Raw genomic sequence first — 13746 nt, forward strand, 5'->3', positions numbered from 1 at the left:
ATGCCCATATGACAACAGGAAAATGCAAACTCCCTTCCTGTAAGCTTTTTCACCCTGAAATGTGTACCTCTTCAGTACAGGAAAGACTGTGCTATAACTTAAATTGCCAGGCATACCATCTAAAGGGGACAAAAAGATACAAAACATCCAGGCCATGGGAAAACCTGGGTAGCCACAGCCACTCAAGAGGGAGAGGTTTTTTAGTGCCAGGAAGGAAAAAAAACTGGCAGGAAATGGCAGAAATCGTACACCAAATCCAGTCATTCCTGGAGTGGAACCACAGTCGATGGCCTCCACTCCAAACCAACAGATACAGATACTAATGCCGGAAAAAAATCCCCCCCCAGTACCAACAATACCACCAGTCCGATAACATTCTTCTTTGCAAATATACAGGGTCTAAAGCCAGCAACAAACAACAAAATACCTTTCATCTGTGGACTGCTTGCAGAGGCAAAGGCAATGTTCGCGGCTTTCACTGAGACCCACATAAAGGATCACTTGGACAACGAAATATGGATCCCAGGTTACAACCTATACAGATGTGACAGAGTGAACAGGCAAAAGGGGGGGTTTGGCCTGTACATTGCAGAGTCACTTGTTTGCACAGAACTGCTTAATGCCTCAAATGATGTAGTGGAAGTTTTAGCAGTAAAGGTCGAGAACCAAAACCTAGTCATTGTGGTAGTCTACAAGCCTCTGGATGCAACATCCCAGCAATTCCAGGAACAGCTGTTAAAAATTGACCACTGTCTGGAAAATCTTCCAGCTCCTGCACCCAACATCTTGCTCCTGGGGGATTTCAACTTAAGGCACCTAAAATGGAGGAATATAGCAAATAATATTGTTGCAGTAATAACACCAGGAGGCAGCTCTGATGAAAACTCACACTCACACGAGCTTTTAAATCTCTGCGCAAAATTCAATTTAAACCAGCAAATAATAGAGCCTACTAGACTGGAGAATACACTAGACCTCATCTTCACTAACAATGATGATCTGATAAGAAATGTCACCATATCAAAAACAATATACTCAGATCACAACATAATTGAGGTTCAGACATGTATGCGTGGAGCCCCAGACCGACAAAATGAGACTAGTCACGAGGGAGCATTCACCAAATTCAACTTCAATAACAAAAACATAAAGTGGGACCAAGTAAACCAAGTCCTAACCGATATAAGCTGGGAAGATATACTAAGCAACACAGACCCAAACTTATGCCTAGAACAGATTAACTCGGTGGCACTCGATGTATGCACAAGGCTTATTCCTCTAAGAAAAAGGAGGAGTAGATGTAAAATAGAAAGAGACAGGTGCTCCCTTTACAGGCGACGGAAAAGAATAACAGAGCGGCTAAAAGAGGTCAATATATCTGAAATGCGCAGGGAGACACTGGTCAGAGAAATAGCAAGCATCGAACTTAAGCTAAAAGAATCCTTTAGGAGTCAGGAATCGCGGGAAGAACTAAAAGCCATAAATGAAATCGAAAGAAACCCAAAGTATTTCTTCTCCTATGCCAAAGCAAAATCGAGAACAACGTCCAGTATTGGGCCCCTACTTAAACAAGATGGGTCCTACACAGATGACAGCAAGGAAATGAGTGAGCTACTCAAGTCCCAATATGACTCAGTTTTTAGCAAGCCGCTAACCAGACTGAGAGTCGAAGATCAAAATGAATTTTTTATGAGAGAGCCACAAAATTTGATTAACACAAGCCTATCCGATGTTATCCTGACGCCAAATGACTTCGAACAGGCGATAAATGACATGCCCATGCACTCTGCCCCAGGGCCAGACTCATGGAACTCTGTGTTCATCAAGAACTGCAAGAAGCCCCTATCACGAGCCTTTACCATCCTATGGAGAGGGAGCATGGACACGGGGGTCGTCCCTCAGTTACTAAAAACAACAGACATAGCCCCACTCCACAAAGGGGGAAGTAAAGCAACAGCAAAGAACTACAGACCAATAGCACTAACATCCCATATCATAAAAATCTTTGAAAGGGTCCTAAGAAGCAAGATCACCACCCATCTAGAAACCCATCAGTTACACAACCCAGGGCAACATGGGTTTAGAACAGGTCGCTCCTGTCTGTCTCAACTACTGGATCACTACGACAAGGTCCTAAAAGCCACAGAGTGGCTTCATCAGTCCATCAAGGTTGAGGGACTGATTACCTCATTCTCCTGTTCTTCAAGTTTATCCTTCGTATGGACTGATGAAGCCACTGTGTGGCGAAACGTTTCCTCAATAAAGATACCCAAGAGTTGCACATGTGTCTAATTTAACAACTCTATATATCCTTGGTTAGGCCTCATTTAGATTATGCTGCACAGTTCTGGTCACCATATTACGGAATGGATATAAATTCTCTGGAAAACATACAAAGGAGGAAGACAAAGTTGATCCCATGTATCAGAAACCTTCCCTATGAGGATAGACTAAGGGCCCTGAATCTGCACTCTCTAGAAAGGCGTAGAATTAGGGGGATATGATTGAGGTGTATAAATGGAAGACACGAATAAATAAAGGGGATGTAAATAACGTGCTGAAAATATCTAGCCTAGACAGGACTCGTAGCAATGGTTTTAAGTTGGAAAAGTTCAGATTCAGGAAGGATATAGGAAAGCACTGGTTTGGTAATAGAGTTGTGGATGAGTGGAACAAACTCCCAAGTACAGTTATTGAGGCTAAAACGTTGTGTAGTTTTAAAAATAGGTTAGATAAATACATGAGTGGGTGTGGGTGTGTGTGAGTTGGACGTGACTATAGCTTGTGCTACTAGGTCAGTTGTGTTCCTTCCTTTAGTGAATGTGACCTGCCCTGACTAGGTTGGGGCATTGGCTTAAGCTGGTAGGAGACTTGGACCTGCCTTGCATGGGCCAGTAGGCCTGCTGCAGTGTTCCTTCTTTCTTATGTTCTTATGTAAGAGACGTGACGAAATAATTTCTGGAAAGAACGCCAGCAGCCATGATGACTCCTGAACCTTCACCGTCCTTCCTATCTCTGCTGCAATCCTTACAATGCCTGTTTTTGCTATAATAAACATCTATGTGTTCCAGAATTTATGTCAAAAGAATCTCTGGGTTACATAGAATAGCTTGGTTTAAGAACTGGGGTTTGAAGAGATAACGTAAAGGTAGAATAGGGAAATGAAATGTGTGAAAGGTGAGGATAGAAGGAAATGGAGAGGTGTGCGCATGTGCAGATGTGAGTCACGTGACTTGTCGTATATATAGGGCAGAGGGCACTGTGGCTGGATCTTCCCAAGACGTTTTGAATATAATCCTGAACTATATACGTATCAATAAAGCCCAGAACTGTACCTCCGCCCTTGTCGCCAAAGATGTAGAGAAAGCTTTTGACACTGTTTGGCATGAAGGATTAAAATACAAACTTTGCACTTCCTTTGACTTAACTATAAATATGATGAAATTATTATGTCATTTTTTAGATGGCCGAACGATGCGTATACAGTTCAGAGATCATTATTCGGACTATTTCACATTAAAAGCGGGTGTACCCCAAGGCTCTGTCCTATCTCCCACCCTATATATACTCTACACGAAGGATTTACCTGAACCTCTTTACCCAAACACAATTACCCTTTCTTACGCAGACGACATCACTCAACTCACAACACATGAAAACTTTCGTTTCCTTGCACGCAGAACACAAAGAGAGGTCGACAGGATTACCGCCTGGGAATTATTATGGCGCATCAAAACCAACCCAAATAAGTCAAAAATCACTTACTTCCATAGAATGCGTGATGTCCCCACTCCTGTCGAACTCAAAACAAGCACTTCCCGTACCCCCATCCCACGCTCCTTCACGACAGTTGTCCTTGGTATTACCCTCGACCACACACTGAACTTAAAATCTCACATTACTACAAAGACCATACTGGCGGGAACTGCACTTTCAAGGTTATATAAGCTGCGAGGAGCCAGTCCCAAGACAAAACTACATCTTTACAAAGCACTCATTCGTCCTCTACTCTCTTACTTTCCACTCGCTCTGACGTTAATTGCCAAGACAAACGCACTAAAATTTCAACGTATCCAGAATCGTGCATTACGTTGGGTGTTGGGAGTGAGGTGGGACGAATTTGCCACCAGTGAATCTCTCCACCTCACGACAAACACACCGGCTTTGAACGTATACTGGAAGACATTTAGTGACAAACAACTTGACAGACTTGAAACATATCATGACTACTGGACTACATACTTAGCTGATACTCTCAGAGGTCCTTACAATGATGTAAATCTTTTTCAATCATTGAATGATCCGGCACCTCCACCACAATACACATAAATTATCTGACTTTTGCTTAAAAATTCAAATAACTTAAAAATGCCATTGCCGTATAGCTGTGTCTTTGTGCGTTTTTGGGGCTGAAGTGCTTGCGATGTGCGTTTTGCGTCGCCTTTGCAACAACGTGTCCCTGAACCATATCCAGTCATTGCAAGTTGAAGTGCTTCCAGTCAGTTGCAGTCAGCACCCGCAGAGTCCCTGTTGTCTTTTATGTCGTCTTCGTTATTGTTTATCCAGGCTTAGCAGTTGGGTCTAGTCCTGACTCTTCTCTCTTCAACTCAAGACATTCCTCTCACCATCTATTCTTCGCACTGTCCCCACTTGCCCCTCGCCCCTCGTGGGTCCTTACCTGTGAGTCCTATCGTATCGTATCGGCTGGGTTAGTACAGCACACACTCCGAGAGAGGATGTGCGAGAGTGCTCAAGTAAGAGAGAGAGGAGCAGTTTGCTTATAACTTTATGTAAGTAGTATATTACTTGTGGTTTTCTTCTTTAGATGCAGACCTTGCATTGATTTAGTGCGCCTTTATTTAGCAAGTTACTGGCACCAGTGATGAAGTGAAGGAAAATAAAGGGTGGTTATATATTGAAGGGAAAAAGGGCGGTTATACGTTGAAAATTTAAACATTCTCCGTATCTTTGAAACACTAAAATATTTATTCAGACGTATGTTTAAAACGGGCCTAATATACAGATTTCTTTTAAATTAAAGGCCTTGTGAGAGGCGATTTATCCCAGGTCAACTTTTTTTTTTCTTAGTACTCCCGTAGAGGGGCGGCCTGGTGGCTAAAGCTCCCGCTCACACATGGAGGGTCCGGGTTCGATTCCCGGAGGGTGGAAACATTTCGACACTTTCTCTTACAGCAATTGCTCTGCTCACCTAGCAGTAAATAGGTACCTGTTTGTTAGTCGACTGGTGTGGGTCGCATCCTGGGGGACGAGATTGAGGACCCCAATGGAAATAAGTTAGTCCTTGATGACGCACTGGCTTTCTTGGGTTATCCTGGGTGGCTAACCCTCCGGGTTAAAAATCCGAACGAAATCTTGCCTCTTAGCTTATTTTTTAGCGGGGGGGGGTGTTAAGTACTTTTACGTATGGATTAGTCAGGAACTAGTGACGGTAGAATTGTAAAAATCTCTTGGATAAAGGGACAGCACTGTATAGCTCTTGTGGTTTAGCGCTTTATTATAATAATTGGATGGAGGTTTGAGTCGAGCAATGGAATTTCTTAGGATCGAACTCGATCGCCTAAAGCCTCGGCGCTGTAAATCCTACAGGTTTAAAGCTCCCAGAATATAAAAGGGGGGAATTCTTAGATATAGCTCTTGGTCCAAGGCATTTAATACAATTGTCAAATCAAATCGTCACCCATCATTGCCCAGGTGATGGTTTGACCCTTACAGGTTAATGCTTCTCCATGGTCATGACTCGTTACCATTATTCCTAAAGATTGCGTTAATAATTCCGATTACTTCTAGCTATCATAATTACCTGCTATAATTTATCATGTCCTGTTTTCCTGTGGCTAATGCTGACGTAGAAATAAAAATTAAAATTAGCTTGTATAGTATCTGTTGAAGGACTTGAGTGTGCAGCAACAGTTTACTTGACCCTGAAAAATCTTGCAGGAACAGCAAACTTGCCAGTCGGGGAAATTGTATGTACTGTGCTGTATTAAAGGGAAGTGTGAGGTTGGATTATTTATTGCATTCTTAACCCATGTACTATATACCTACCAATGCAAAAGTCCATCTGAAAGGATTTTAAAGTTGATCCATTAAATTCGTAAAACAGGCAGCCCAGTAGGGGAAGGTCCCTCTTCAAGACCTGTTAATGATTTTCTTGTAAAGAAAAATTAAGATTAATAAACTGCTTTTGGTACTAGGCAGATCAAACCTGCACCCATCCAGTCTTTTACCTGTCAAACCTGTTTCTGAAGGTACCCAAAGTTCTCTTAATGATTGGTGTCTCGTTCATAACTTGCCAAACTATAGTTTTTTTTTTTTTTTTTACATACAAACTGTTCAGTCTAATCCACTGGCAAATCTTACTGGTTGATTTCATAAGCTGTGACTCCCCCCCTCCCCTTATTCTGGTCTTGAATTTGCCCCTCTTCCTTTTTGCCCTCTTTTAAAGAGGGCACAAATTCAGTGCCCTGTCTTTGTTTACAGAAAGTTTCTGATAAAGGAGATAAAGTACATCGGTCCCTTCTGTAATGTAAATGTTAGTCCTGAAAACTGTGGCATGCCACTTATAATGGGTTCATAAGCATTTTTTTTTCCCTCCTTGCTATTAAAGTTAAGTACTTTACACCATCTAAAACCCAATGTGCTATCCTGTCGTCCTGGGTTTTGAAAAGTTTCAATAATGCTGCCTGAACTTTTACAAACTGACCAATACAATTGGCAACCATATTCAGTCTGGTGTTGCACGGATGGTTACCACCTCCCCACCCCCCCACCTCCCCACCCCCACATAGGTAATTCCTTACCTTTCCCTATAATCTGCTGTGCAAAAATTGTCCCAACCTTTATAGTGTATTGAAAGCTGTCTGGTCTCATTTTCATACAGCGAGATTATAGGTAAGCCCTAGTTTGGTAATAATGCAGATTATAGGTAAGCCCTAGTTTGGTAATAATGCAGATTATAGGTAAGCCCTAGTTTGGTAATAATGCAGATGCATTGAAAACTTCAGGTAGCTTTGAAAATAGTCTTGACAGGCATGAGTGGATGGTTTGAGTTGGACCTACCTACATGAACCAGTACGCTTTGCTGTGCTCCACTATTGTAAGCTATAGGACACTAGTGATTGGTGTACCCATGCCTTCATCACTCCCTGCTTCTCCCCCCCTTCCCCCCATAATTATACTTAGTGTGGTTAATCCACAAATGTTAAGACTGCTGTGCATTTAAATCATTTATTATATACCAAAGATTTAGCAAGTTCATTTAGGTACAGGTGCATAATTATGCATAGTAATGTGTAAATTAGCTAGGATAACCCAAGCCTTGGCTCCACGAAACCTTATAGGTTGTCATGTGCAGTATATAACATTATTTTAGCTATTTAAAGGGTAAATAAAATTAGTTTTCAAAATAATGCTTGTCTTAATAGTTGTAAATTTGGTTTGTGAAGTACATATTCATAAATGTAGTATCTACATTTTGATACTATATGCTGCTGCACATTGTACAAAATACCAGTATGAAAGAAACTTAACATAGTGCATACATAAGTTAGTGAATAAATCGTTATACATGTGTGTGAATGTATTTCAGATATGTAACTTGCATGTATAATGTACATGCCAACATATATATACAATGGTGGTAAACATGGACAATAAGATACTCTTCTCTAAGTCAGCCTTGCACTAAGGGAAGCACTCGTCTTCTTCTTTGTACACCATCAACTCTTATTGAATTATTTTAATCCCTTAAAAATTGTGAAGGCTTAAAGGAAGCTAGGCATATTAGTTTATAAATGCAAATTTTAGTTGAAATTATTGCTACCTATGAAATAAGATTTGCTATTCCCTATATTGACAGGCAAAAGTTGGTTTGGTGAACTTTTAAATTTACTTCAGAATTTTACTAATGGATTCCTTCGCAGTTTGAAATTTAAACCGTAGTGGACTTGAAATTAGTACTATCACTAAACTTTTTTTTTTTTTCAGGTACACAATTCAGATCTTCGTCTTCAGCTTCGTGGTGGTATGCAGATTTTTGTGAAAACCCTTACTGGAAAAACCATAACATTGAAGGTGGAGCCTTCAGATACCATTGAAAATGTGAAAGCCAAGATTCAGGATAAGGAAGGAATCCCACCTGATCAGCAGAGGTTGATCTTTGCTGGTAAGCAGCTCGAAGATGGCCATACCCTTTCAGATTACAACATTCGGAAGGAATCTACATTGCAATTAGTTCTTCAGCTTCGTGGTGGTATGCAGATTTTTGTGAAAACCCTTACTGGAAAAACCATAACATTGGAGGTGGAGCCTTCAGATACCATTGAAAATGTGAAAGCCAAGATTCAGGATAAGGAAGGAATCCCACCTGATCAGCAGAGGTTGATCTTTGCTGGTAAGCAGCTCGAAGATGGCCATACCCTTTCAGATTACAACATTCGGAAGGAATCTACATTGCAATTAGTTCTTCAGCTTCGTGGTGGTATGCAGATTTTTGTGAAAACCCTTACTGGAAAAACCATAACATTGGAGGTGGAGCCTTCAGATACCATTGAAAATGTGAAAGCCAAGATTCAGGATAAGGAAGGAATCCCACCTGATCAGCAGAGGTTGATCTTTGCTGGTAAGCAGCTCGAAGATGGCCATACCCTTTCAGATTACAACATTCGGAAGGAATCTACATTGCAATTAGTTCTTCAGCTTCGTGGTGGTATGCAGATTTTTGTGAAAACCCTTACTGGAAAAACCATAACATTGGAGGTGGAGCCTTCAGATACCATTGAAAATGTGAAAGCCAAGATTCAGGATAAGGAAGGAATCCCACCTGATCACCAGAGGTTGATCTTTGCTGGTAAGCAGCTCGAAGATGGCCATACCCTTTCAGATTACAACATTCGGAAGGAATCTACATTGCAATTAGTTCTTCAGCTTCGTGGTGGTATGCAGATTTTTGTGAAAACCCTTACTGGAAAAACCATAACATTGGAGGTGGAGCCTTCAGATACCATTGAAAATGTGAAAGCCAAGATTCAGGATAAGGAAGGAATCCCACCTGATCACCAGAGGTTGATCTTTGCTGGTAAGCAGCTCGAAGATGGCCATACCCTTTCAGATTACAACATTCGGAAGGAATCTACATTGGCCTACATTGCAACTATCAGCTTCCAGATTTTTTCAGATTACAGGATAAGGAAGGAATCCCACCTGACATTCGGAAGGAATCTACATTGCAATTAGTTCTTCAGCTTCGTGGTGGTATGCAGATTTTTGTGAAAACCCTTACTGGAAAAACCATAACATTGGAGGTGGAGCCTTCAGATACCATTGAAAATGTGAAAGCCAAGATTCAGGATAAGGAAGGAATCCCACCTGATCACCAGAGGTTGATCTTTGCTGGTAAGCAGCTCGAAGATGGCCATACCCTTTCAGATTACAACATTCGGAAGGAATCTACATTGCAATTAGTTCTTCAGCTTCGTGGTGGTATGCAGATTTTTGTGAAAACCCTTACTGGAAAAACCATAACATTGGAGGTGGAGCCTTCAGATACCATTGAAAATGTGAAAGCCAAGATTCAGGATAAGGAAGGAATCCCACCTGATCACCAGAGGTTGATCTTTGCTGGTAAGCAGCTCGAAGATGGCCATACCCTTTCAGATTACAACATTCGGAAGGAATCTACATTGCAATTAGTTCTTCAGCTTCGTGGTGGTATGCAGATTTTTGTGAAAACCCTTACTGGAAAAACCATAACATTGGAGGTGGAGCCTTCAGATACCATTGAAAATGTGAAAGCCAAGATTCAGGATAAGGAAGGAATCCCACCTGATCAGCAGAGGTTGATCTTTGCTGGTAAGCAGCTCGAAGATGGTCGCACCCTCTCAGATTATAACATTCAAAAAGAATCTACTTTGCATTTGGTTCTTCGGCTCCGTGGCGGTCAGTAAATGTTCAATTTAAGACAAATACTCTCTCGGCTTAATGTTATAACTTCTGCCTGTTCCTTTAAGTTGTAGGTACTGTATTTTTTTTTTCCCCCAATATTCTTAATTTTTTTATAATGTACTACAACAAAATAAATGGAAGTTACTTATTTTAATTGTATTTGCAACCTCAGCAGGGAGGTGCATCTTTTATGAAGGACTTGATCCTAGCCTTGAGAATTTTCATAAATTTCAAGTGCTGTGGCTATGAAATAGCAAGTAAATTTTAGAAAATGCCATACTATTAACTATGCCCCCTCAAGGGTGTCCTTTAAACCTGAGGGGTTCCTGGTGTAAGACCCCTCAAGGAAGGTTCCTTGATGTTGGTGAGGGGCTCTTGATTTAGGGAATTGGATCTGTGCTCCAGTTCCCCGAATTAAGCCTGAATGCCTTCCACATCCCCCCCCAGGCGCTGTATAATCCTCCGGGTTTAGCGCTTCCCCCTTGATTATAATAATAATCCTGGATATCTTTGACAAATACTTCCTTGGACTAGGCTGGAACACCTTGTCCTTACAGTTGCTATACAGTTCCACCCTCTAAATCAAATTTAGGCCCAGTGTTTTAGGTATTCCTGTATTAAAGCTTTTTTTTTTCTCGAGCCTGTGCTAGTTTTGTATAATAGTATTGCTGATGAGGCTCATCTAAGGAATGACTTTTGTCCATTCATCGAATAGTATGGCCCCAATGGGTTTAGTGCTACATGGGAATGTAAAAGGTTTAACCCCTCGAGGGAGGTTCCTTTATGCTAATGAGGGGCTCTTGCAGTAGAGAATTTGATCTGCTCCGGTACCCTGAATTGAGCCTGAATACTGTCCATCCTTGCCCCCACTTCATGTGCACTGTGCGATCCTGTGGGTTTAACACCCCCATGATTATAATTTCAATGATTAAACTACTCAGACTTTACAAGTGATATCAAAACTACAGTTCACTTTTTTTGTATGGTTACCCAGCGCTGTATGCTTGGATTTAGCGTATTAATTGTGATTATTTTAAGATTCATTTCCAGCTTGCATAACTTGATTTCATCCTTTAATAAGATTTCTGGTAAAAAAAAAAACTGACAAATTAGTCTAATTAAACTGGTACGACAAATTAGGCTAGCTACAATTTAATCAACTACAGCAAATTCAGGTCCACCGCTTCTTACACATGGTAAAACGCCCGAGGAAAGATCCCCCGCTTCTGGTAAAGCAGAGGAAGAGGCTTTTTTTTTTTTTTTTTATCCCTGGGCCATGCTGTATCACCCTCTTGGGTTTAGCATCTCATTTTTGGTAATCCCTGGGCCATTAAGTCTGATTTGTATTACTTGAAAGTAATAGTTTAGGTTTATAATATACAAATACAATTTCTTTGCACAAACATTAATGCAAGTCTGTCCTCTGGCTAGGTATCACTCAGATTCTGCAAGTCTGTCCCCTGGCTAGGTATCACTCAGATTCTGCAAGTCTGTCCTCTGGCTAGGTATCACTCAGATTCGCTTCTACCCCCCCACCCCATATGGTTAAGTGCTCAAGGCATGGAATTTGACTGTGCTTCCCTAGGACTGAACTTCATTGATTTTTTGCATTCTCGGGTGTTGCTTGGCTTCCCAATGCAAGTTTTAGTGCTTCTAAGTGTTAATATAATGGTAGTTGCTAGACTCTTTAAAGCAACTTATCAGCGACTGCTTTTTTTACACCAAATCCCCTCGGGGAAGGTTCCTTGATGTTGGTGAGGGGCTCTTGATTTAGGGAATTGGATCTGTGCTCCAGTTCCCCGAGTTAAGCCTGAATGCCTTCCACATCCCCCCCCAGGCGCTGTATAATCCTACGGGTTTAGCGCTTCCCCTTGATTATAATAATTTACACCAATTTGATATTTTTTCCTTAGTTACTCTCTCTTACCCTTACTGACTGCATACTCCTAACCCTCACTAGTCTTTGGTCTACGCAATTTCATTAGCACATCCGACCCCTACAGCGCTGCATGACCTTTGTGGTCTTAGCGCTCAATTTTGATTGTAACAATTTTGAAGACTTTAGTCATAATTAAATTGAAAGCGTGGAACCGTAACAATTTTGAAGACTTTAGTCGTAATTAAATTGAAAGCGTGGAACCTCTTCAGTGTGGAAATTTACCATGAGCAATTCCTTTACCCTAGTGAGGAGCTTGATCCAACGAACTTGACCTGTTCTTCCTTGGATCGAACCGGAATGCTCTTATTTTCGAGTCGTTGTAATTATCCTTGGTGTTTATTGGAAGGGGGACGGGTAGTTAAGCTTCTATAGCGCCTTTCAAATTAAGTAATTTATCTGTTCAATCTAAACAGGTTAAAACAGTTCGGACAGAGAGAAGGGTGAAAGTCTTGGTTATGAGAGATTTGTAAATTTTAGTCTGCCTCTCATTACCCAGGAATTTAGCATGTCCGTTTCTTAAATCGAACCCAATTTCCTCCCATTCTCCAGGCATTGTGTGGCCCCTACGAGTTTGGCACTTCACGATAATATATATTGTCCGGATGCCGTTCCAGATGTTTTATATAGGAACAGTTTGTGTGGCAGTCTGGTTGGAAGAGCACCTGAGGGACTAGGCTTGAAGCAGCATTTTTTTATTTTCTGGGCTTCAGCCCCTTTGGCATAGCCTGACCCTTACGAGTTAGCGCTTAACCATAATGCATAATCCTTAAAGGGTTAGTGTTCCCGCGCTACAAATGTAATATCAGTGGAAAGTCAAATGAGCTGGGGAAAGATTGAACCACCATCCCTGTATCGCCACAGGTCTGACTCTTGATAGCGAGTTCCTTAACAGTCGTGTTTTAAGACCCATGAAAGTTGAGCACCTCAAGGGAAATGCCCGAATGCCGTTGAGAGGCTCTTGATCCAAGGAATTGTATTTAGCCACACCTTGGATCGAACCTAAGTGCTTCACAAGCGCTTTACCTGACTAAAAGTGGAAAAAAATATATAGCGACGATACTCCTATACGGAAGGGGATGGGAGAAGAGAAGGTTCCTTGGTCAGGTGATCTTGATGTAAGGAATTAGGCCAGTGTTCCAATTTCTTGAATCGAGCCTGAATGCTTTCCATTCCGTGTCACTGTATGACCCCTATGGGTTTGGTGCTTCCCCATGAATGTAATAATGAATAGTTAGTCTTCCACCTATCTAATCAAAATACCACCCACATCCCTCTCCATTGAGTCACATTAATGATGAAATTTCCTTGTGAAACTAAACTCTTAGGTAGAGCGAAAAAGCCCACTAGAAGCCTCTAACGTTGGTAGCGCCTCTCCAGTCAATGGAAATTTGATCATGTGAAGGTAAGTCAAGTGAGGCACCGGGTTGCCATTTGGCTGGACCTCTGATGCTGGAAATATTACCAGAGGTTTCCTCTCAAGGGAGGTTCCTTCATGCCAACGAGGGGGGCTCATGATCCAAGAAATTGAACCTGCTCTATCCTTCCTTGGATCAAACTTAAATGCCTCCGATTATCCCCCCCCCGGTGCTGTATGGCACCTAAGCATTTAGCTCTCCCCTATGACAGGTAATAATGCAAGAAGTTCCGTGAGTTGTAAATGAAGGTTTGACTAGACATTGTTTCCGTTCACCCAAAGCTACAATTACCTGGAAAAACTATTGCATATTTAGTGATCTTGTCTAATTAGGCAATTTCACTGAGCATAGCTCAGTTCGGAAGTGCAGCGCTGTATAGCCCTTGTGGCTTAGCGCTTCTTTTTGATTATAATAATCAGTTGGGAAGTG

The 13746-nt window shown here is 41.5% G+C and overlaps 1 protein-coding gene across 1 annotated transcript; it reads left to right on the top strand.

Annotated features, from left to right (window-relative positions):
* Positions 1 to 7997: 7997 nt before the first annotated feature.
* On the top strand, positions 7998 to 10111 carry LOC128705380 (polyubiquitin-C). Its single transcript, XM_070081751.1, has 2 exons — positions 7998 to 9138; positions 9228 to 10111. Exons 1-2 carry the CDS (start codon positions 8047 to 8049, stop codon positions 9963 to 9965), a joined length of 1830 nt encoding a protein of 609 aa, XP_069937852.1. The 5' UTR covers positions 7998 to 8046; the 3' UTR covers positions 9966 to 10111.
* Positions 10112 to 13746: the final 3635 nt, after the last annotated feature.

This window comes from Cherax quadricarinatus, unplaced genomic scaffold (assembly GCF_038502225.1).
Source record: "Cherax quadricarinatus isolate ZL_2023a unplaced genomic scaffold, ASM3850222v1 Contig3994, whole genome shotgun sequence".
NCBI lineage: Eukaryota > Metazoa > Arthropoda > Malacostraca > Decapoda > Parastacidae > Cherax > Cherax quadricarinatus.

Bases quoted from the DNA above. Each gene is read 5' to 3' on its own strand.
- LOC128705380 (XM_070081751.1), top strand. From the start codon at position 8,047: ATGCAGATTTTTGTGAAAACCCTTACTGGAAAAACCATAACATTGAAG. The intron at 9,139-9,227 runs ATTCGGAAGGAA...ATCCCACCTGAC, and splicing joins ATACCCTTTCAGATTACAAC to ATTCGGAAGGAATCTACATT.